Raw genomic sequence first — 23,751 nt, forward strand, 5'->3', positions numbered from 1 at the left:
TGTATCCTGGTTTCCAAGCAATAAACACACTCTGCTGCATCTTGGACATCCTGATCAGCTTCAGAAGAGCCCAGGGAACTGAACTCAATTTCCTCCCTCCACTCTGTGATCCCTGTGCTGCAGCACCCCACTGCTGACCTCTAATGAAGATTCTGCTTAAGCTCAAGCAAACAAAGCTCTGCCAGTCAATGACCAAAGCCCAATGAAAGCCTGGCTTTATTGGTGTCTCTTCTTCCACAAACACAGGCAAAGGCAAGGCCGTGATGCAAGAACAAGAAATAAATGGTTTTTTACCCCTCTGCAATCCCTGCAATGCTTCTGTAGTACCACAGCAGATGAAGGAGGTCCCAGCTTTCTGAACTGCCAGCCAGGACCTACACCAGAGTGACCAGTTCCTTAATTAAATTCTGTCTCAGCAACAGGTTTCAATCCATGAGTCAAGGAGCCTTTGAGGGAATGTGGATTTACAGGTAGGGATGCTGTCTTCTCCAACACAACCCTGACTCAACTGCACACACCAAGCAGCAAGGAAAGGAAGTAATTTATTCAGAATCTATGGATCCAGAGGACACAAGGGAGCTCAAGGACTGTTTTGCCAGTTATTCCAATCCTGGCACTGGGAAAGAGACACCTGCAAAGAAAGCTAAAATAATAAATAAATAAGAGAAGCACTTGACACCTCTATCAGATGAAAACAATGTCTCTGCCCTCCCTACAGCATTCCCAACCTCACTTTTACACAGCCCTTCAGCAGGAAAGGAGAACATCCCAACTCCCTGTTCCAGCGCTGCTGTTACACAGCAAACAACAATGTTTACAAGGAACCAGAGGCGTGGATCCAACACGACGAGATCTCGAACAGAATCAGTGGGAGTGCTGAGCGAGGATGAAGTCACAGCACGCATCCTTTCCAGGCAGAATCCTCTCACAGGGATTACAAGGCGAGCTCCCTCGCTATCTGCTTGTTTACAACCCTCTCACTCAGCACAGGCTCCCTGCACTGCCCGGCTTTAAGGAACCCTAAACGCATTAGGAAAAATCCTCCTCTGGAGCAGGGAGCAGGCAGGGCAGGGCAGGGAGGCAGGTGCTGGGCTCTGTCCCGCCCTGGCCCAGCTGCACGCCAGGAACGCTGCTCTGACAGGCCTTGCTCGTGTTTTCTACGGCAGAAGAAGGTGAGGGCAGAGCCACTCCGGTAAACTGCAGGCTCGGGCTGCGAGGATTCCGCTTCTTTTCTTCCCACCCCCTTCACATCACATTTTAAAGGGAGCATTTCAAATCAACCCGACTTCAAAAACCAGCATTAAAACCTCGAGCTACAGACCCAGGGCTACTCCTGTCACCTCGAACTCCTCAGGCTTTTCTGGACCGAGCCCAGCAGTCTCTATGGAGATGCAGAACCCCGTTACCATCCCGCCCTCGGCGGAGCTCTGCGGGAGAGGAAGCTGCAGCACCCTTATCGGAGGCCACGGCAACAACAGCGAGGAACAGCTGAGCTGCCCGGGAGGGGCATCCCCGCAATCCCTGTGTTCCCCCGGGCACGATGGCAGCGCTCCAGCACCGCCACAGCCGGGGCTCGGGGACCCTGCGCCGGCTCTGGGCGTGTGGCGAGGCAGAACCACCCCTGCTCCTCCTGCTCGCCCGGCGCTCCCTCGCCGCGGCCCGGCTCCGAACCCCCCCCGGCCGGACCTGTTGCCCCCCGCCTCCAGCCCCTCGCCCGGCCGCGCACACAAAGGCCGCCGCTCGCCCAGCCCGGCTCCAGCACCGGGGCATCCCCCCTCTCCTCCTGCAGCGGCCCGGATGGAGCCCCCCACACACACCGGGGCTGCTCCGCGGGATGCGGGGCGGGTGGAGGGAGGGACGCGGGGACACACGGACGCGGCTGTGGCGCAGCTGCGCGCGGCCGCCCGGCCGCGGCCCCGCCGGTGCGCGCGGGCCGGGACGCGTCTCCTCGGCGGGCGCTCGCCCCTCACGCCCTCGCGCGCCCCGCGCCGCCCTCACTCACCGCGGCCGCACCGAGCGCGTCCCGGCGCGGACCGAGCGCGGCGGCCGCCGACGCGCACAGAGCCCGCAGCGCCTCCCCCGCCCGCCGCCGGCTCCCTCCCCTTATACCCTGCCCGCGCTGAGAGACACGGCCTCTGACCAATCAGCGCCCGCCGGCACATAGCAACACGCCGCGGATTGGTCGCTGCCGGCCGCAGCCCATTTTTGCCGGGCCATTCAGAGCGCGGCGCTCCCGCCCCTCCCCGCGCGCACCGGCGGGGCCGCACGCAGCGGCTGCGGCGGCCGCGGCCAATGGGAGCGCGGATCGAGCGGTCGCAGCCAATGGGAGCGCGGCTTGCGCGGCTGCAGCCAATGGGAGCGCGGCTCGCGCGGCCGCACAACAAACACGGCGCGGGCTCTTAAAGGGGCCGCGGCCGCCGCGGGGATGCGCGCAAGGTGCGCGGGGGATGCGCGGGGGATGCGCGGCCCCGGGGTCTCGGGGGTCCCGGGGTTCGGGGTCACGGCGCAGGGAAAGGGGCGGCTGCGGTCCCTGTGCCGTGGTTGTGCGGTGTTTCCGTCTTTCCCCGCGCAGGTAATTAGCGCGCGTTAATGAAGGGCGGTAATTAGCGCGGGGTGGGCGCTGGGGTTGGCCCCGGGGGTGGGGGAGCAGAGACACAAAATTCACCAATTTAAGCCCAAAATCTCCAGGACTAACCCCCAAATCCACCAATATTAACCCCAAAATCTACCAGTACTAACCCCAAAATTAATTAATATTAACCCCAAAATTCATTAATAATAATCCCCAAATCCACCAATATTAACCCCAAAAATCTATCAGTGCTAACTCCAAAATTCACCAATATTAACCCAAAATACACCAGTACTAATCTCAAAATTCACCATTATTAGCGTAAAAATCACCAGTACTTACCCCAAAATTCATCATTACTAACCCCCAAAATCCACCAATATTAATCCCCAAAACCCACCAATAGTGATCTCAAAATTCACAATATTAACCCCCAAAATCCACCAATATTAACCCTCAAACCTACCAGTGCTAAGTCAAAAATTCACAATTTTAATTCCCAAAATCCACCAATATTAACCCCCAAAATCCACCAGTGCTAACCCAAACATTCACAATATTAACCCCAAAAATCCACAAATAGTGATCTCAAAATTCACTAATATTAACCCCCAAATTCCACCAATATTAACCCCCAAACCTACCAGTGCTAACCCCAAAATCCACCAATATTAATCCCCAAAACCCACCAATAGTGATCTCAAAATTCACAATATTAACCCCCAAAATCCACCAGTGCTAACCCAAACATTCACAATATTAACCCCAAAAATCCACCAACAGTGATCTCAAAATTCACTAACATTAATCCCCAAAATTCACCAATATTAACCCTCAAACCTACCAGTGCTAACCCCAAAATTCACAATATTAACCCCCAAAAATCCACCAGTGCTAACCCAAACATTCACAATATTAATCCCCAAAACCCACCAATAGTAATCTCAAAATCCACCAATATTAACCCCCCAAAGTCATTAATATGAACCCCCAAAATCCACCAATATTAACCCCAAATCCCCCAACACCAGCGCGGCTTCTCCAGCACTCCACGGGGCTGACTGCAGAAATGAGGATATTCCCCATTTCTCCCGGAAATCTCCAGGAGTTTTCCAGCAGAGCTCTTGGCAGATTTGCCCCCCAGCAAACCCCAATTAAAAGCCATCCCCTGGCAGCTCTGTAATTAACACGGCAGCACCCGGCTCGGGGCATTTGGAGGCTTCTCCCTGCACCTTTTTATTCCCTAATTACAATAATTTGGTGTACAAAGAACAGGGTTCATAATCCCAGAAGGGTTTGGGGTGGAGGGAACCCTAAAGTCCATCCCTGACATGGGCAGGGACTCTTCTCACTATCCCCAAGATATTTTTATTAATATTTTCTAAAATATTAATATTTTTCTAATATTAAAAATATTTAATTAATATTTCTAATATTAAAAATATTTAATTAATATCTAGCTGTCCGTTTCTCACATCCACGATTAAAGTTCTGCATCATCAGGGCTGGAATGTATTTGTTTTATGAGATTATTTTTGTTCTCTCTCCTGCTTAAGGAAATTCTTAATGATATTTCACTGCAGAATTATTTAATTGGTAATGAGACAAATAGTCTGGTTAAAATGTTAAATACATGGAATAATAAGGCAATGTTTCCATTAATTCTGATTATTTTTGTGGGTAAAATAACATCCTAGCTTGTGCTATAAATTATTTTCCTTCCACACAAGCCAAGCCCACCCCTGTGATCACTGAAGCAGCTGGGTGAGGAATCCCACAACCAGATTTTCAACAGTAAATGACATTTTTTCACCTCCTTTACACTCCTGGTACCATTTAAACTCGCTGCTAACAAAGATTCCAGCACCGGGCTCGTTAGCAGCTATTAAATACACCCAATAAAGAGGAAAACTCCTATTTTTTTTTTAAATTTAATTGTGTTAGCTGTAAGAGGAGCCTGCTTTGAAGGCTGACTTTAAGCTTCTTGTTTTCTCAGAGAACCTCCTGCCTTCCCCATCCTGCAGCAAAAAAAAAAAAGCAGATTTTCAGCCCCTCTCCCCAGGGCTAAAAACTCCGTATTTGACAGATCCAGACGAGGTTATCAGCAGGAAGTGGTGACAGAACTCACTTGAACTTTTCATCACCCAGAAACCACAAGAAACCACCAGCAAAACAAATTTACATCATCAAAGAAGTGGAATTATTTTTTTTTCACCCCAGCAGAATTTTTCAGCACTATTATTTACAAGGTGAACACCAACATTGTTTAGATGCAAAGGTTTCTGTTGTTTATTGGTTTAGGGTGAGGATAAATTGGAATTCTATTGCTTTAAGTTCATCACTGTGGAGATCTGGGGGCTCACAGATTTGAGGCTGTAGTAAAATATCACCATAAAAAAGCCAAAATTTCCAATGTTCTGAACTCCATGATTAACAAAAATTGGAAGGTTTTTGAGGATAACAGTGTTTTATAAGGAGAATTTCACTCACTTTTGTAAGATAAAACACTGGTTGGGTTTAATGCTACTTATTAAACTTCAAATCCCATTTTCACATTTGATTCTGGGTTAGTTTGGTCACAAACTTTGCAAGCACAGCTTGGGCAGCACCAAGAAAACTTCTGCTGGGCTGAGCTTTAGGGAAACCCATTACAAAAAAAAAAAAGTGAATTTTGGCTCTACAATAATTACAACTTAACTTGCAACTCAACAGCAAGCAGGAATTTTAATTCCACTATTTGCAAACACTCATTTTTGGAGCCTGAGCAGCACAGTTACTGTTTTTCCCTGCTCAGTGTCTGCTATCAGTTTAAACCTTAATTATCATTTAAAAAGGCAAAGCCCAACTGCTCCGGCATCACTGCCTGGGGGAAACTTTTGTCCTGCCAGTACTGAGAGGGGAGAAAATAGCAAATCACCCACCGAGGTATTGCCTCGACACCTTGGGAATTAAATGTGTTTAGAGCTGATAAAATCTCAGTTTCTTGGCATTCCTGAATTTTATTTACAGCAGCTGTTAATGGCCTTGTAACCAAGGCACCTCCCCTGCTACTGCCTTTTTTTTTTTTCTAAAATGGGAATATTTGAAATTTTTTGATGCGGAAGCATCCTTGAAGTGTTCTCATAATTTACAGAAGTAGGGGTGTTTTTTTTGTTTTTGTTTGCCTTTTTTTTGGGTTTTTTTTTTGTTTGTTTTGTTTTGGTTTTTTTTTCAATTTCACTATTTTTGGTCCAATTTAAAAAAAAAAAACCAAAAAAACCCCCCCAAAAAAAACCCAAAAAAACAAACAAAAAAAAAAACACAAAAAAGCCACCAAAAAAACACCAAAAAAACCAAAAAAACCAAAAAAAAACCACACAAAAAACCACACAAAAAAACCCCAAAAAACCCCAAAAAACCCCAAAAACCCCAAAAACCCCCCCCAAAAAACAAAAAAACCCCCAAAAAAACCCCCAAAAAACCCCCAAAAAACCCCCAAAAAACCCCCAAAAAACCCCCAAAAAACCCCCAAAAACACCCAAAAAAACCCCAAACCAGTGCTTCATGCTACCCCAAAATCACCAAGCCCCGAGTGTGCAGCTGTAAATGAGCTGGCCCCTCGTTTCCCTTTCCGCAGCCCTAATCCAGATGTTCCCATCAGGCTTCCCGTAGGATTTCCATTCCCTTCCGCGAAGCGCTGTAAAATGGCAGTGCGGGCTGGAGCAGCCCCTGCCCGGCCCAGCTCCGCGGGACGCCCGGGATGAAGGAGCTGGAATCCTGCGGGAATCAGCCCGGGCTGTGGCGGCCTCACCCGGCAGGAGCCGGCAGGGACATGTGGATTTATTTCCTACCCAAATCCATCCCTTCTGCACGGGCACCGGGAATCTCAGGGGCAAAGCAATGTAAAAAAATTAAATTATACATAATATATCATTAATTATAAATAATTATGTCTAATTCTAACCAATAATAGCACTAATTATAGTATATAATTAACTATTTCTTAATATATTAATGTCTACTTATTATATATAATAAATATTAAAAAGTATATTATAAAAATATACTATTATAAAAATATACACATTTATATTAAAATTTACATAAACTATAATATAATTATTATATATACTAGATAAAAATATTAAAATTTATATAAACTATAATTATATACTCTAGATAAAATATATAAATTTCTATTGAAATATATAATATATAGGATAAGTAATATAAAATTATATCTAATTATAATATTAATAATACATATTATAATATGTATTATATATATATTATAGTATATATCCTGAAAATTTCTTAAATTAATCAGCACCTCAAGCCTTCTTGCTTCAGATAAATAAATTGTGAAGTTCTGAATATTCTGTTTGAGCTGCAGATTTAGGGCAGGTGACAGGGATCACAGATAAATACTGCTCATGTTAAAAGACTCTGTAAAATGCCCCCCACAATTTCCTGCTCTGATTTACCAATTTTACCAAATTTAGGATGTGTTTTAAGAAATCCAACATCATCCAGAGCCATCTGGAGAATTCTCTCATCATGCTGGAAAAGTCCTTTAGAAGTTACTGAATATTGTAACACACAAACCCCACTTCACCTCTCTTACCTAAACATGAACCCTCATGGCTTTAAAATGACACCTGACCTTCAAACCTAATATTTAATGTAATTTTATGGCAATCCAGAAGGAAAGCTGGGAATTTTTCCTCTAGGACTAGAGGAAATGTTATCCTGCTGATCATCAGGAAGGACAGAAACTTGCTGCAAGTGGAATTCCTGGGAACACAAACTCCCACCAAAAAAATCACTCTCAGAGATTGGTTTTTAGGGAAAGAAGTCACACCTAACAAGCATTCAGTTTTAGACCTTTTATGAGCAAAGGTGTTTTAATGTGCCACACTTCAAAAGCATCAAATCCTTCTTCACATGAACAGAAAAATCACTGCATAGCTTTGGAGCTAGAGAGGTCCACGAGACTTTCTGCAAATTAAAAGTGCATGAAATACATGCAATCACCCTTCATACATCAAACAGTCTGCAACCGGGCTGAGAACACAGTGTTAAAACAATATTTAGAGTTAAAAGTACCTGAAAAAATCTCTCCTCAGAGAGAGAGATTAACTGAACATCCTCCTGGACAGTTGTGCAAGTTCTCAACAAAAGCTTTTCTGTACAAGTGGTTTAAAAATCCCACAGCGAGTTCTGGAATATTGCAAACAAGGATTGGACAGAAGAAATGTGTGACATTTGTTACCCCAAATCCATGGTGTTTGTCACAAACAAGTGATCATGGCCCAAGCCCTGTGCACTGGTGCTGGATTCACCCAGGGAATCTCTGTGCCACGAGATCCAAGCTGAGCTCTTGTGCTGAAGCCCCAGCAGGTGAAGGAATAAAATAAATCCAGCACTGGAGCCTTTCCCTCCCAGCCCAACTGTAGATATTGAGCAGCAGATTTATCCAAGAGAGGTCAGTGTATAAACAGCACAGCCAGAAGCTCCATCAGATGGAGGAACTCTGGTGGTCTGACTAAAATAGGGTTGAAAAATGTGCTGAGGATTTTAGAAGGCAGAGATTTCCATCTCTACACTACTAGAGAGATAAGAAAAATAATAAAATTAAATATAAAACACTGTCATTTCAGTGCCTGTGTTTTATCATTTAATATACAATAATGGAATATTGTTTATTCATTGAGTGTTGAGGGAAACTTGAGACAAAGTCAGAGATCAAAACTGGCATTTTAAAACTCAGCTCTTCCTAGCTGAAACAAGACAGTTTTAATATGTTTTTGACAGTATTCTCTACAACCATAATTACATCTGCATCTTAATCTTGGTGCATGTGTCAGAAATTCAACAGCAATAAAATTGAGTTTAAAAAACCCACATTGCATAAAAACCTATCTGGAGCTACAAACTGCTCATAAATCCAGATTAGGACAGAAAGGTGGCATTTTTTAATTTACTGAGCTGCATGTGGAACATTTTCTATAACTATTCTGTGGCTTCTAAAAAGCAGGCAGAGCTGTGACTTGACTGATTATTAGCACTTCTGTGACCAGACAGAACTGGTCTGAGAGGGAAACAGAAAGCTTAGTACCTAATAAATAATTTCATCCTTTTCCCCCCATGAACAGTTAGGAAGTTACATTTTCCTCTCTTCCATTCAATAAGCAACAAGGCTGATTAAATTAGGAGGAAATTGAATCTGCAGTCATCTTCACCAGGCAGATATTCAAAAGGACAACATTAACTCATCTGCCCCCATCAGCACATGTTCACTTGAATCCTAAATGCAGCAGTTTTTTTCCATTTCATCCAGATATATTCCTCAGAAAGGAACTGTGCTGCAGAAACAAACACTCTCCCTGCAGATGGATTTGGCATTCTCACAGCCTCCTGACAGGCAGTGGAACAGCAAAGATGCTCCACAATTATAAATATGGCACAGCAGCCAGGGGGGTGCAACAAGAACCCTCCCAAATCTGAGCTACCAAGGGGGAAAAAAATGACTTAAAAATCAGTTTTTAGCACAGTGGCTGCTCCTTGCAGTAAAACCACATCTGTGTTTATTATTAAGATCTATTATTTTCACATGAAATCCCTTCAAGAAGCAGACACAGCTGGACCCAAACTCTTGTTCAGAGAGAGCATCTGATGATCCAGTGACTGAGCTCTATACACTGGGTGCCATAAATCCATAACCAAAGCCCTGAACCCCCAGCCATGACATGAGCACACCAAGGCACACGGGCACTGCAGGCTCCAACCTGTCTGACCCAGGGCTAACTCCTGCTCACAAGGACACAACAGCATGGGAAGCTTCTAGAAACACCTTCCTGCCTAACCCCATTCCATCACACCTGGGCTTTCCTGGCTTTTGTTTTGCCAGTTATTCCCACATCCATGCACATAAACTTTGATATTGAATGGGTTTTTGTGGAGAGAGAAGACTAAAGTCTATACACATTCTAGATTGACACTTCCTCCCTTTATAAATACACATAAAAATCTGCTTTGGGTGAATTCATTTAATAGGAACATTTTCATTTGTCCCTGAAGCTCCTGACCAAATTTAAATCTTCTTTGCTCCCTCACCCTAAAAAACACCTTCCTGTTCATCAAGAACCACAAATGTGCAAAAGACTTTTAGGACGTTGTGAAAAGGCTATTTCAAAGTGAGTGGAATCTGTAACATGTGCAATTTTCCATCCTGGAAATCCAGCCACTGCCACGACAGGCAGGCCAGAGCCAGGGGCAAACCTGGACCCTGCACTGGAACTTGGTGTCAAACCCAGATCCTGGTTTAAATCCTGTGTTTACACCTGGACCAACAAGTCACAGTGTTGCCATCTCCTCAGAGGGTCCAAATCCAGTTCCAACTCGAGTTCAACATTCTTGTCAGTGAGAACAATGGAATAAATCTGTACCGAGTTAATTTTGGCTAAAAGTGATCATCTTCACTGAGTACACTGCAGTACCTGGCCAGACACAGAGTCTGCTTTGCTATTTCTCCTGTGCCTGTTTATATTTTTCTTTTTTTCCTCTAGAAGTTACCTGAAATCTAAAAGCAACACAAGAAATGCAAACACACAGCCTACACTTTCAGAAATTCTTCAGTTTCTGCTCACTAGAATATAACTGGAATAACTGACATATCTGGACAGCTGCTTAGGAACACTTGTGACAGGTAAGATAATGCTTATTATCTACAGGTACCTTATCAGGCAACTCTCTTCCTAATCATCATCATCATTTGTGAAGTGTGCTGTTACTAAATGAGCTATTTACAAATGTAAACTATGTAATTAAAGTTTTAAAATAAATATACAACCTTGACATTAGGTAGTGACTTGACAACAAGGTAACAGATCATCAGTTACATGTTTCCAACAGAAATGATCTGTGCATGCTGCCCCCAATTATTTTTTTAATGAGGAAAATCCTTGGCTCACAATCTGCTCTGGAAGGACTTTCTCAGTTTTCTTCCTTCATGCTGGGTAATTATGTAAGAACTCCTTCAGTTTTGTTGGATAGTCTGTCATCACTCCAGTAGCTCCAAGATCAAACGCTCTCTTGTATTCCTCCTCTTCATTCAGTACCCAAATGTAAACCTGTGAAATGGGACACAACAGCCAAGTTATTACAGGAAATACCAATTTATTTTTAAAAAGTGTCTTTTGACCTAAATTGTTTGGTCTGAGAGAGATGTTGCTGCATATGTAAAATGAGAGATGATTACACTGTGATGCTGGACTTGTCCCCCTCACCTTCCAAAAGGGACATTTTTTAATGGTGACCCCAATTCCACTCCCTGAGACTTCAGATCCTTCTAGAAGTCATTATTTTTTTGTGATAGTCCCACATCAGATAACCAGTTTTGCAGATTTTATAGGCTTAAGTTTGAAGTGGGGAAAAAAACCTCCTTTACTTCAAGAGATTAAAATGAAAGCCTCTTTTTTTTTCCAGGTGTACAAATCTTCCTTTGCAACCAGAGCACAGCAAATATAACAGCAGCAGCTTTTGCTCAGGAACTAAACAGCAACTCATGGTCCCAGAAACACAAAGAACTTGCAGGGGGGAGCAGGAACTTCCTTCAAGGCTGTGTCTGTCTGGTTTGAATTCTCACTTCAGCTTTGCCCCACTGTACCTGGATGCCCCGAGCTGTGAGGTGATCAAACAGTGCCTTCCTCATCAGCAGCCTGGGAAAGGACAGGGAGATTAATTAACAACTTCAAGTATATATGGAGTTTTCAGTGTCTGTTGATGACCTGCAATGAAGTTCCCATACAGTGTGTAGAGTTTTCTATAAGAGAAATCAATTCTAGAAAACTCCATTTCAAGCAATTCAAGTATCAGCTCTGCTGAAGATCAAATCCAGCAGGGAAATCCTTCACCCTGCAGGTACCTTACACCTTGTCTGATGAACCAACCACTCTGCTTTCAGGAGAGGTTCTATCCTTCCCACCAGAAGACATTAAAATGTCCTGGCCTCTGGAGAAACTGAACTAACAATGTCAGAGCCAGGAGACCCTGCAGTCACTGAAAACCTGTGACTACATCCCCTCTGATCACAGATATTCTTAAAATGCAAAGTGTTCCTTGTAAGGCAAACAGTGTCTCTCCTCTGACAACATTATGAAAGTCACATCCACAAAATCTGCATTCTGCATCTAATTGCATGTTAATTAACTGAGCACACTTAAGGACAGAAGCTTAACAGACACAATTGGATACTGCACCTTAGAAAGCTCCAGTGTATGGAAAATAAAAGCATAGAGCAAACCTACAGAAGATTTGAATCTGATTTATCCTGCACTGACAAAAAGCTGGAAGGAACTGAAAATATATAATGCATAGATGTAGCAATAGCTAATCTTAATTGAGTCATGTTAATATAAAGGCAAAATACAAATTAAAAACTTAATCAGACAAAAATCTTACGTGTCAGCCAGCCAGATAACAAATTTCTGGCTTCTTGACATCTTCTCTGGTTCTTTCAGCCTGTTGAGGAAGAGGAAACCAAAAATTACCAGAGCACAGATTAACATCTTAGTTGAGATGTTCCAGCAAAAGGAACATCAAGAATTAATCTTGCTCAAATTAGAGCAGTAATTTCACTGCTCAAGACAGTGATGTAGAATTGGGTTATACAAGAGAAATGAGCTACATTTAAGAGAAGCAGCAAGAGATGAGAGTTCTGCAGCATTTTGAGTGAAGAATGAGAAAGATTGTGAAATCTCATTTCCACCCTACTGCTGACTTGTCTCTTGGCCCTATCAGACAAATTTGTTCTCAAGAAAAGAGGAGAAGAATCAGTTGTAAGCACAGAACTGCTGTGTATTACTGTGCACAGAATTCTCCCAGCAATACCCAAAGGTGCCTAAACCAACAGAAAAGCAAGCTCAGCCCAAAAAATCAGTGCTCAGGGAGGCATCAGGGTTCACCTGCTTTACACTGGGGCAGCAGTGGGCTGTAACTCACTTGAGGATGATGGAAGGCATGGGAATCTCAAAGAATTCCTCCTTGAAGGGAACAAAGGGCAGCAGCCCAGTGTAGAACAGGCCAAGGAGCAGCAGGACACGCTGGGCACAGAAGATGGTGGGAATGTCAGAGTTCTGCAGGAACCAGGAAAGAGATTCTCAGTTATCTTGTAGATTTTGACTCTGTTGCAATTAAATTTACTCATCAATGCATGTCTGAAGTTCAGCAATCACACCTGAGATTAAGCTGCTCTATGTGAATAAATCTAACTGCTGTTCAGGTAGGAAATGGGGTGTTGTCCTGCACAGATAAATTGAAATAATCAACCAGACTGATCTATCAACCAGATGGATTTTACTCAGGTGCATAAATCCCTTGGACTAAGCACAATTTTAATTTAATTCTAAATTGTAAAATTCCTCAGTACAAAAAGGAGGAGAATTATAGCTGTGAAAGAACAGCTTTATGCTGATACAACTCTGTCCACTAGTGGCCACATCCATTATTTTCATGCAAAGAAAGAGACAATCAGCAATCCTTGGAAAAATTGCTTTTTATAAGATGAATGATGTGCAAAACAGGCTTCTAAGAATTCCTGGCATAAAACTGCAATGCCCTATATTTCATAAAACAAGAATAAAACATGACTAAGCTGAATTCCTCAAGTATGTTATGGCAGGGTAGAGGGGTGCTAACTGTGCTTCTCTTATTTTAGCAGTACAATCTGAGCACAGAATTTCTCACCACGACTAGAAGCCTGGCTTAGCTGTTAAATCTTGATTTGCAGGGTGCTTTTTTGTAGGTCTTGTGAGCACACTTAGCTGGACTCAGCCTTACCTCCTTGAAACACTTGCACACAATCTCATAATTGACATTGCCCCACACGGTCAGATGCTCTCTCTTGTACTGGCTCACCAGCTCTGAGACCTGCAGCACACAAAGCACAACTCTCACGTGGAGTCACTGGAAATTAACTGCAGCATTATTTAACTGAAACTCTGCTTGCTTTGGAAATCATTACAAAAAAGAGTTCTTTACTCTTTCCCATCATAAGGTGGTTGGGATGCTTTGATGGGAAATAAACAAGTGTTTATACCTACAAAAATTCAAGAAACCTAAAAGACAAAACAATATTTTCTGGAAAGATTTCCCTCTGTGTTGAACAACTCTACACAATAACATTATGGTTTTATGCTGCTTTGGAGAGCAAAGCAGCATAAAGTCCCTAAGAAGACCCTTCCCATGAGGTACAAACCAAACATGTCTCCAGCAGTGCTGGAGCAGGTTCTCTTCCAGATGAAGGGTCCTACTGAGCTTTTACAGAATCTCTTGCACAAGATCCCTTCTCTGTCTCCTGTATTACCTCACACAGGGAGCAGGACCCAACACGTGAAGGGTGAAGCAGTCCAAGAACACAGATCTTGCTATCACAGACTGCCAGAACTCCAAAAAACTCCTGGAATATCAGCAGCATTCCCCTGCCTTTGCTGTCAGCTCTGCAGGTTCTCAGTTACCTTTCTGATCAACACGTCGTTGTTCATTTTGATGTCAATGTTGACAGGAGTTTCTGGAAATGCCTCAAACACCTCTTGCAGGAGTGGGATACGATTGTCTGTCCCCTCACACTGACTTTCTGGGGAAACAAGAGACTTCTCACTGCTGTGGCCACTTTTAACAAACCACAGATAAAAGCAGAAATGTCAGAGCACTCATCACCTTCAAACTTTTATGAAAGTACAAAGTTCCAAGGATAATCACATTTTTAAACAAAAAATGACTTCATTCAGCTGTAATTAACTATGACAAGCTCATTTCCATAATGAAAATGCCCTGAGCATGTTGCACATTCAGGTTTTAACTTCATGAGATTCACTCATTATTTAGCAACAGTAGGAGTGCAGGCAACATTAAAATCCTGAAATAGCAAACACAGGCTCAGTTACCACACACCAAATGCAACGAGATTAACGTGAAAAAGACCAAATGAGAACAAAATTTCCTTCTGAGCTCCAAGTCATACCTACAGTAACTACGGCACTGGTTTCTACAGCCAGGGCTACATTTTTCTTTTGAAATTTATTTTGTCATGATATTGAGAGAAGCAAATGCACTTTTCTACTCCCTTTGCCAAAGGAGGAAAGTGCTGTGCTGCAAAATGGAAAATTGAACCAGCAAGAGACAAACATCTCACCTTTCTGAAAGGTGACATCCAACTTGCAGAGGTAAGGTGGAAGTTCCTTAAAAAACAAAGAGGAATGGAACATCAATTCAAATGCAGGGATATAATCATGACCCTCCTCCCAAAAGACAAAAAAAGTCATAATTCATAAGCCATTTATCTCCTCATCCAAAAAACTGATTTAGTAGCACCACTTTCAGTATTAATTGAACTTTTTGGCATCCTCAGATTGTGTCACCTGTTGTTGAACAAAGCAAAACATTCCCAAATGTCTGAGAATTCTGAAAATTCCACAGTTCAGGTAGGGAGGGTTCATCTCCAGTTTTCTCACTGAAAAACTGGTCACACCAGGAAGAGCTTTTGTCACTCTGCCATCAGTGTGACAAAACATCCCAGCTCCAGAGCCATTCAGCCAAGCTGATACTGGAGGAGTAAATCACCCTCTGGAATGTGCCAGGTGTGATCTGACTGCACAGGGAGTGCAGTGAGGGTGGTTTAGGTTAGGGGTGGATTTTTGATTGGGTTTTTTATTGAGATGAATCCTCCCCTTTGGTTTTGGGCACCAGGCACACACAGAGCCCCTGCCCACCCCACAAATGCACTTTTCAACCCCCCCAGCCCATTTTCTCCTCAACTCACCGAGTATTTGAGGTCAGATATGTTGACATCAACTCCTGTTGATCTCTTCAGGTTCTCATCATGGGACACAACCACTTGCTCATCTTTTGTCAGGTGACAATCCAGCTCCAACATGTCTGTCCCCAGATTAACCGCGCTGCAAGGAAAGGCTGTCCTGAACCACTCAGGAGCTTTGTGCAGCTCCAAACCCAGCACACCCCATAAACCAACCCCACTGGAACCTTTGGAGCTTTAATGGGGCAAGGAATCCTCACAATCCTGCTGCAAAGCAAGGAGCAAACAGGAATCCTCACCCATCTCTGCTGCAGTGGGAAGCTGATGCAAGAAAACAACAAATAAAAAATCCTGAAGCAGAGATGGGATTTTTGGCTCTGTCTCCCACAGGAATTGGGAAGCTCACCTGTGGATTGCAGCCTGCCACCCCAGGATTGAGCCAGCTGCTCCTAAAGGATGGGGTCAGGATTTGGAATGGAGTGTTTGTGAGCAGCAGCACATCTGCCCACTGCAGGAAGTGAGGTTTTGAAAAAAGGAATTGAATTTGTGGTTAGAAACAATAAATGACAGGGGTGTGAAAGCTGAGGTTTTTTACTTTATTTACATTAATCAGGAAGGGATGGATCAGGAAAATAGCAGTGGGACTTTCAGGCTTTTGGCTGTTTTATTGGGTAGCAAAACAACCTTAAACTATTGTTTTAATGAAAAAGTTTTAATTTAAATTAAGAAGGAAATAAACCACAGTCATATTTTTCAAAGCAAAATAACTATATAGACTATAAATAACTATATATAACTATAAAATAACTATTCCTGTTCCAACCCACTGCTTTGAAGAGCTCTAATCCAATCCTAAATCCACTCCATAGTAGTTTGGTTCATAGGAGTAAGGAAAGCAAAATTAATGATATTGATGGAAAAGAAGAACAAGAAACCTCACACCAAAATAATAAAAAAAGCTTTACTGCAATGAGCAGTGAATTGCTCTTTTAACTAGAAAAGAGGTGTCATTCCAGCAGACAGATAAAAATCTGAACTCTTGCTTCAAAACCTTTTTATCCCCCTCTGAGCAAACCAGCACCACCTGTGAGTTGTGCCTACCTGAGACCCAAAGCTCTGTAAATTCAGTACCAGCCTTCTCCTTAAGGGCTTTACTGGCTGCTGAACACAGCCCATGAACATCCACTAATGCACTAACAAACAAAAAAATAAATCAGAACATACTCCCCAAAGTGTTTAACACAATTTCTGGTCCAGCTGGGATAATGACCAAGGAGGGCTGTCAAATTAAAGCCAATTTGTGAACTGTTTGCCAGTGCTGCTAATTAAGAATTAGGGGAGGAACAAAATCCTGTTACATATGGAAGAATCACAGGCTGTACTGGGTGAATTTTTCCTCCTGAGGGAAAGCAACTCCAGATCTGCTGCAGGAGATTTGCCAGATCTGTAGATGTTCCCATGTTTTATCCTTTCACCAGCAGATTTTATCAGCAATATTTCTTGCTTAAGAAAGTCAGGGCTGATGCTGCATGGAAAGGGGAGAACAACAACTTTCCTTGTTCACAAATTTGAGACTTTGCCAGGCCCTTACAAGCAGCTCAGTGCTAAATAAGCTTCCTCAAGTGCTGAGCTTTCCCAGCTGGAAATCAGTTTGTTCTGTCAAATTCTGCTCCAGAGAAGGCTCCAGAGTCAGAACATCATTGTGGATTCAGATCCAACTGCTCCAGAACTCAAGCTGTGAGGTAGGCTCACATTTGCAAATTAGGGTGAGAGTGCTCCTGCTTAAAATCTGTTGTTTTAGAATCTAAAATCACCACAGAAGCATTTAAATATGGTAGGACAAGATTATAGCCCCCCCATCAATTATGCATCTTACCCAATAAAACAAAACTAAAAAAATATTGTCTTTGGTACAAAAAGCTTCTAATTTCCTTCCACAATATTTCTAAATTAAGCATATAGAAACTGAAATTGCCAATAAAGGTCTCCTCCCCCCATACACACATTCTCTTCCAGATTCAACTACAGCAACAAGCAAATATTGCTGCTTGTGCAAACCTGCAGGAGCAGCTCCTGCAGACACACCCTGTCTGGCTTCACACAGAATCTGATGGATTATAAATTGATCAGCTCTTATCAGCTGTCAGTCAATCCTGACCATTTCTCACCAGCCAGATCACTGATTTTCCACCCCATTCCTTTTGCTGCTTTACTTGTGAGGGTGGGAAAGAGCAAATGGGATGGACAAAGCCTTCACCCCTTCCCAAAAGGGGCCAGAAGAGTTTCCACTCCTAACAGGAGGCAATTGCTCTGCTTCCTGCAGAGCTGCCCTGGCTCTCTTTACTCAGATGAACTTTGCTATTGGCAGCTGTTGTTCAAAACTGGACCTCAATGCACTTGTCCCACCACAGCTGTAAAATAATTAAAATGGGTGGAAGAGAGTCAGCAAAACATTATCACAAAATGTATTAACCCCAGCACAGTCCTTACTCTAACTATTACTGCTTATTTCTGGGAATAAAATAAAAATAGATTATGGAATAACTTGCATTGCAAGAGCCCTTCATGAATGATTATGATATGAAATGAAAATTAAGAATGATTATGATATGAAATGAAATTTAAGAAGTGGTTAAAAAAAAGGGAAGAAGCACTTTCAGAAAGTCTGGTAGCAGACTTGAAAAAAGGCAGGCCAGCAGGAAAAAAACCACAAAACAAAAAGCCACACAAAACTATGCTGAGCTTCCATGGAGATAGAAAATAGTGCAGTACTCTCTTTCATTTGGTTGGGAAAGCTGGCACCCCTCAGGCTGCAGGGAAACAGCAAACTGATGAGGCTCCTTAGCACAAAGCAAATTAGAAAAACCCCAAACAAAACAAAGAGGAGCCCACATAATGTGGTCCCTTCTCAGCAGCAGCTGGACTTTTAGATATGCTTCTTCTCCAAATGCCTTTGAGAACCTTGTTAAAATTCACTCCTTAAATGCTGGAGGCTTAAAAGGCTTTCTGGTCCCAACCCCATTTTAAACCCTGAGTAAGAGGCTTTCACACATTGCGTGACTGCAGCGTGTGAGTGCAGGAAAAAAACCATAAACAGCAGCATTTTCTGCTTTATAGTGATAAATTAATTAATAGAAGTAATCACCATTGAGCACAGTATTGCTTGCTGTTTTACTGGCTAGCACAGCTCGGGCCTTGGGGTTTGTTTCCATTTGTGGCTGTGCACAGACCATGATTTGTGGTATCCCAACTCCTTCTGGTGAAACTGGAGTGGATGTTTGGCAATGCACAGGAGTTATCCAGAGGAGGGCTGACTTTCAGAAACAGGACACTGTGACCCCAAAGAACTGATGAAGTCCCACCTCCCTTGGTGCCTCACTCACTAAAGACACTGAGAACACCTAATTCAGATATTCTCATCCTTCTGTACTCACTGGTGAAAGGCTGCCATTGTGTTCTCCAGGTTCTCTCCAGCACCTACAGAAACAACAAAAATATAACTTACACAATATCCTTTTCCTCCCCTCAATCCCACTGAAAATATAATTAAAAACTAGCAGGTTTTAAAATATACATATTTTGAGAAATGAGGATGAAGCTCAAGGCAGAAATCTCTGTTGCCACCAATGTCCTGGAGAGACATAACCTTCTCCAAGGAAAATTATTTAAAAAAACCCTTATCTTGGATTTGTGTAACACTTAGAATATTCAAACCAAAGCATTTGTTTTACCAGAGGTATTTAGCTAGGACAATAAGCCCCACAGGCATAGGGAAAGTACATGCAAAAATGTAGATGAGAGTTGGTGGGAAGAGTAAAAAGAGAAAAAAAATAACAAAAAGCTGTGAATGAAAGCAGCCAAGACATTCTAAAGCTGACACTCCCTAAATGTAAAACCCAGCTGGGTGAAATAGGTGACAAGCTCTTTGTTCAGTGCAAGGATATTCCCCAAACAGCACAGATCTGTCAATACAGGTTTGTGCTGCAGGAGAAGGGAGGTCTCACACACAAAGAATGAAACACACATCATTTTCAGTTAAGAAGTGAAAGGACAAGCAAATTTCATTTTCTCTCAGGCAGGATTAAACTCTGCAACTCCTAAGCCAGCAATCTCTGCATAAAAATCTTTGAAAATCAGCCTGATTAGGGACTGGAAAAGGTTGTGCCTTTTTCAACCTCTTTCTGAGGTTGTGCCTCAGAAAATGGGCAATATTATAGACTGAGAAACAAAACAACCTCAAGAGGACACACTGCTGATGAAGATATCTATGCAAATTTCAACTGCTCTCTGTCACTAATGAATGACAGACTCGGTAAACAGCAATTATAAGAGCTCCAATTAAGGCCTTGCCTATTAACAAGACCTCACCACGACATACTTACCTAAACCTGTGTTCAGTTACTTAATTAAAGCAATGCACAACCACCAATTTAAAACTGTTGTTCTCAGGCAGGTTTGCAAAATGGAAGACTTAATTTAGAACCATGATGACAAAAATCTGCAGGGTTTAATGTAAAACAACATGGTGAGTCCACAGCAGTCTGTGATCAGACATTCACCAAGATTTTATGGGATTTGACTGCAGAACTGGGAGTTGGCTGAGTAGCAAAAGTGAACCAAGGGACAAAGGAGAGCAGGAGAACCTCATGGTACCCATCTGGTGATTGCCTAACAAATGGGAATTCCCTGCACAGGGCCTGGATGATGAGTTACAAATTAACTGCAATCATAATTGAGGTTTTAGATAGCTTATCAGCTGGGGCAATCCAGCCCATACATCCTGAACGGTGAGGGAAGGGCCAAAACACCTGAGTCAAGCCTTCCATTTGTGAACAAAGCAAGTGTCCTAACATTCCTGGGCAGAAAATTCCAAAAATAAATTTTTTAAGTGGCTGATCTGACAAATCACGTGGCAGGGAGGTGGTCAAGGGTCAGGGATGGTGCCATGTCAGGGGTGGTGAGTCAAATGCCTGACTTGTAGCATTTTGGGGGAAATGAGGAACAAAGTTGAGAGATCAGCTGAAAGAGGAATTCTAAATCAGCAACCCCATGCAGAAAAGGGAACTACACAAGTTATTGGGTTAAAGTCATTTTCTCCCAGAAAAGTGAGAGGGCTGGGCTGACCAAAGGGCTGCTGACACTTCCTCAAACACCCTCCAGCTTCATGGGCTCACTCCCTCTGAGGAACAGACCTTCCCCGGCCAAAATGGGACATCCAGACATCAGGAGGGCACATTCCCACCCAAGGAAAGGCTGTGAAAATTAAGGGATGAGAGAGTCTCTGTACAATGAGAGGCTGAGGTGCTGGGATTGTTTTGTCTGGAGAGCAGAGGCTGGGGAGGATCCTACAGGTGTAAATACTGGATGGAAGGGAGTAAAGACTCAGCCAAACTCTTCTTGGTGGGACTCAGGGAAAGGACAAGAGGAATGGGAACAGGTTTAAACACAGGAAATTCAGTTTATAAATGTAAGAAAACCTCTCTTTTTTGTTGCAAGAGTGACCAAACTTTGGAACAGGCTCCCTGGAGAGGTTGTGGAGACTCCATCCCTGCATGTATTCAAAACCTAACTGGGCCAGGTCCTGGTTAACCTGCTCTGGTCAGATGCAATCTCCAGAGGTCCCTTCCAATCTGAATTATTCTGTGTGAAAATCATCCTGCTGCCCTCTCTCAGAGAGACCCTGCAACCCAGGGCTGCTGGCATTGACAGAGGACTCCAACACAGAACATCAAGACCCAATAACTGCTCTCAGAAATTACCAATTTTAAAGTTATGCAGACGTAAAGAAATAATTCAGGGATGATTCTACAAAATGAGGCGACAAAATTCTTGAATGAAAAAGCAAGATAAATCAAGCCCCTCAGACTTAAAAACTTCACTGTGCAAGGTTTCATCCCTGAGAGGAAAAAGCCAAACAAGTCAAGCGTTACCTTGATCTCCCAAGCTAATTGGAGTAATGCAATAGGAAACCTGACACTGAGTCTAAAGCTACAGCATGACTAAAGCCCGAGAACTCAAGTCCCGCAGGAATGTCTGTTACAGGGTAAACACAAAGAGAGCAAAGCACGAGTGATCTTCAGCCTCCGATGAGCAAAAAGCAGCGTTCAGGGCTGCCCTCCTGCCTCAGGTGGATTTCACAGGAACAATTCACAGATCGTGGACTTTGAATGCCTGGGGAATAATCCTCCCTTGAGCGAGGCTTTGCTGCTGTTCCGATGGAGCTTAGAGAGACCGGCCCAAGCCCTCGAGTTCCAGGCTTAGGGCTCTGTATCCTAACGAAGGTGCTTGCAAAGGAGCGAGAACAGAAGATTAAGGGATCATACCAAGTTGCAACAAAGTCGCCTGCAAGTTTTTAACAGCTTACAAACCAAACCAAACAAAACAAAAAAACCAAACAAACAAACAAACAAAAAAAAAACACCAAAAAAAAAAAAAAAAAAAACCAACCAAAACCAAACAAACTAGGAAACCCTTAAAATTAGGAACCTTTTCTTGTGCTGAAGGGAAACAAATGCCAAGCAACAGATACAGTTAGCCCACATAAAGAGCTACATTTTATGCTATATTTAAAGCTATAGTTACAAAGAAACTTAAACTGCCAAATAAAGTAAACGAAAGAAGTGCCAGGAATAAAATCTTTAAGAGATCAGCTCTTGTTTTTATATTTTGACAATTCAAGGCAGCAACATTTGTTAAGGACCACTGGCTCAACCCCTGCATAAAGTGGCACAAAGTATGACACTGAAAACTGTTTAAACTCAGCACCAGACATCTCTCACACAGAATATCAAAAAATATTGACTAGCAAACTACCTATTTTCAAAAATTAGGTGAGACAGCAGGGAAGAGCACAGAGGTGATCTTTACAGAACAGGAAGACACACCTCGCTGCATTTTCCCCCTCCCAAGGCTTTGGAATAGGCAGGAGAAACTTAAAAGCCTATTTTAGACAGAATCAACATGCCTGACTTTCAAATGCAAGAGGGTTTTAGCAGGGCACTGAGCCATTCACTGTCTGCCTAAAACACAGAGGGGAACACGAACAGAGCCACAGCAAATTCTGCTTCTCCTGAAAGCAGAAAGCAAAGCAAACAGGAGGTCAGAGGCAAGAAAATTGCTCTCTTGTACCTGACCTAAGCAACAGCCAGACGCCCATCTGGCTGGGGAGAGAAATACCAGGATACAGAATCGTCAGAAGAAAAAAAAAAAAACAAAAACAAAACCAGACGTGTTTGAGGGGGGAAAACAAAAACAAAAAAAAAAAAAAAAGGAGCTGATTTTCGACTGGCGCGGCTGGACTTCGGAGATTAATTCCGCGCTGAACCGAGGCACTGGTCAGCAGGTGGCACCTAAAATTAGGCTGAGGGAGGAAGGTTTAAAGGGAGCCCGCTGCAAGCCCCGGACACCGCGCGGTCCCTCACGAGCCTCCCGCGCCCGGGGGCCCGAGCAGCGCCCGGGGGTCGTGAGGGAGCACCCGAGAGCCGGGGACCGTCCCTCAGGAGCGGCAGGGAGCAGAAGGGCTCCTGCATCCCCTCCCCTCCATCCCCGCACTCCCTCACTCACCGCCGCGGTGCGAGATGTGCCGGCAGCGAAAGCGCTGCCGCTTGGGCCGGTGGAGCAGCCCCGGGCACTTGAGGAGAAGCGCGGAGGTGAGGACGTATCCACCTATCGTGGAGAGCACGTAGAGCGTGGCCGACATCCTGCGCCCTGTCACCGGCTGTCCTGCCGCGGTTCCGTGCCCGTGTCCCAGCCCGCAGCCGGCTCGCGGCGAGGCGGAGCCGCTGCGGGACGCGGAGCTCCGAGGCAGCGGCGGCGGCTCTGAGGGAGCGCAGCCTCTGCGCCCGCGCAGCCGCCCCGGCGAGCACAGCGCGCAGGCGCGGCGGCCCCGCGCCCTCCTTCCCTTCCCGCCCGGCCGTGAGGGGCTGCCCGCAGCCGCCGCTGCTCCGCAATGGCTCTGGGGGGAATTGGCGATTAAACGCTTTAATTCCCAACCGCGCCGCGCCGGCTCTCTGCTGGCAGGTGGAGGGATGTGTTTGCCACACCCCCGCCCAACGCCCGCCTCATGGGCGGGGCTGTCACGGTCAAAAACCACTTCGTAAGTGCTGCGGGGTAATTCTCAATTACACGGTTTTGTTTTTCACCTGGCTGTGCCGGCTCTCTCCTCACAGGTGGAAGGATGCGTTTTGCACACCCAGCCCCTCAGAAAGGTCGTATTCCCAATGAAGGGATGTGTTTCCCCTCAGACCCGTCCTGTTCCAAATGGGAGGGATGCTCTTTCCCCACACAGCCCCTCAGAGGCCATAAAATCATAGAACAGCTGGGTTGGATCTTTAGAGATCACCTGGTCCAGCCCCTTATATCGTATTCCAAACAGGAGAGATGCATT

At 44.0% G+C, this 23,751-nt stretch overlaps 2 protein-coding genes across 2 annotated transcripts in view; both read right to left on the reverse strand.

The window, feature by feature from the left end:
* YPEL2 (yippee like 2) overlaps positions 1-2,100 on the reverse strand; it is a 31,592-nt gene extending 29,492 nt beyond the window's left edge. The window contains exon 1 of the mRNA XM_064395104.1: positions 2,003-2,100. The gene's annotated coding sequence lies outside the window, so the exon portion shown is untranslated. The remainder of the gene's footprint in view (positions 1-2,002) is intronic.
* Positions 2,101-10,099: 7,999 nt separating this feature from the next.
* Positions 10,100-23,383, reverse strand: GDPD1 (glycerophosphodiester phosphodiesterase domain containing 1). The gene is made up of 10 exons (XM_064394375.1): positions 22,929-23,383; positions 18,800-18,842; positions 15,372-15,507; positions 14,745-14,790; positions 14,068-14,186; positions 13,391-13,480; positions 12,554-12,687; positions 12,014-12,073; positions 11,220-11,271; positions 10,100-10,683 (listed from the first exon to the last, which is right to left on the reverse strand). Exons 1-10 carry the CDS (start codon positions 23,062-23,064, stop codon positions 10,561-10,563), a joined length of 939 nt encoding a protein of 312 aa, XP_064250445.1. The 5' UTR covers positions 23,065-23,383; the 3' UTR covers positions 10,100-10,560.
* Between the last annotated feature and the right edge of the window lie 368 nt (positions 23,384-23,751).

Source organism: Passer domesticus, chromosome 19, assembly GCF_036417665.1.
Source record: "Passer domesticus isolate bPasDom1 chromosome 19, bPasDom1.hap1, whole genome shotgun sequence".
NCBI classification, from domain to species: domain Eukaryota; kingdom Metazoa; phylum Chordata; class Aves; order Passeriformes; family Passeridae; genus Passer; species Passer domesticus.

Bases quoted from the DNA above. Each gene is read 5' to 3' on its own strand.
- GDPD1 (XM_064394375.1), bottom strand. From the start codon at position 23,064: ATGTCGGCCACGCTCTACGTGCTCTCCACGATAGGTGGATACGTCCTC. The intron at 14,791-15,371 runs GTGAGTTGAGGA...TTGTTTTTTAAG, and splicing joins TATCTGACCTCAAATACTCG to GAACTTCCACCTTACCTCTG. The intron at 11,272-12,013 runs GTAAGATTTTTG...GTCCTTTCCCAG, and splicing joins GTTATCTGGCTGGCTGACAC to GCTGCTGATGAGGAAGGCAC.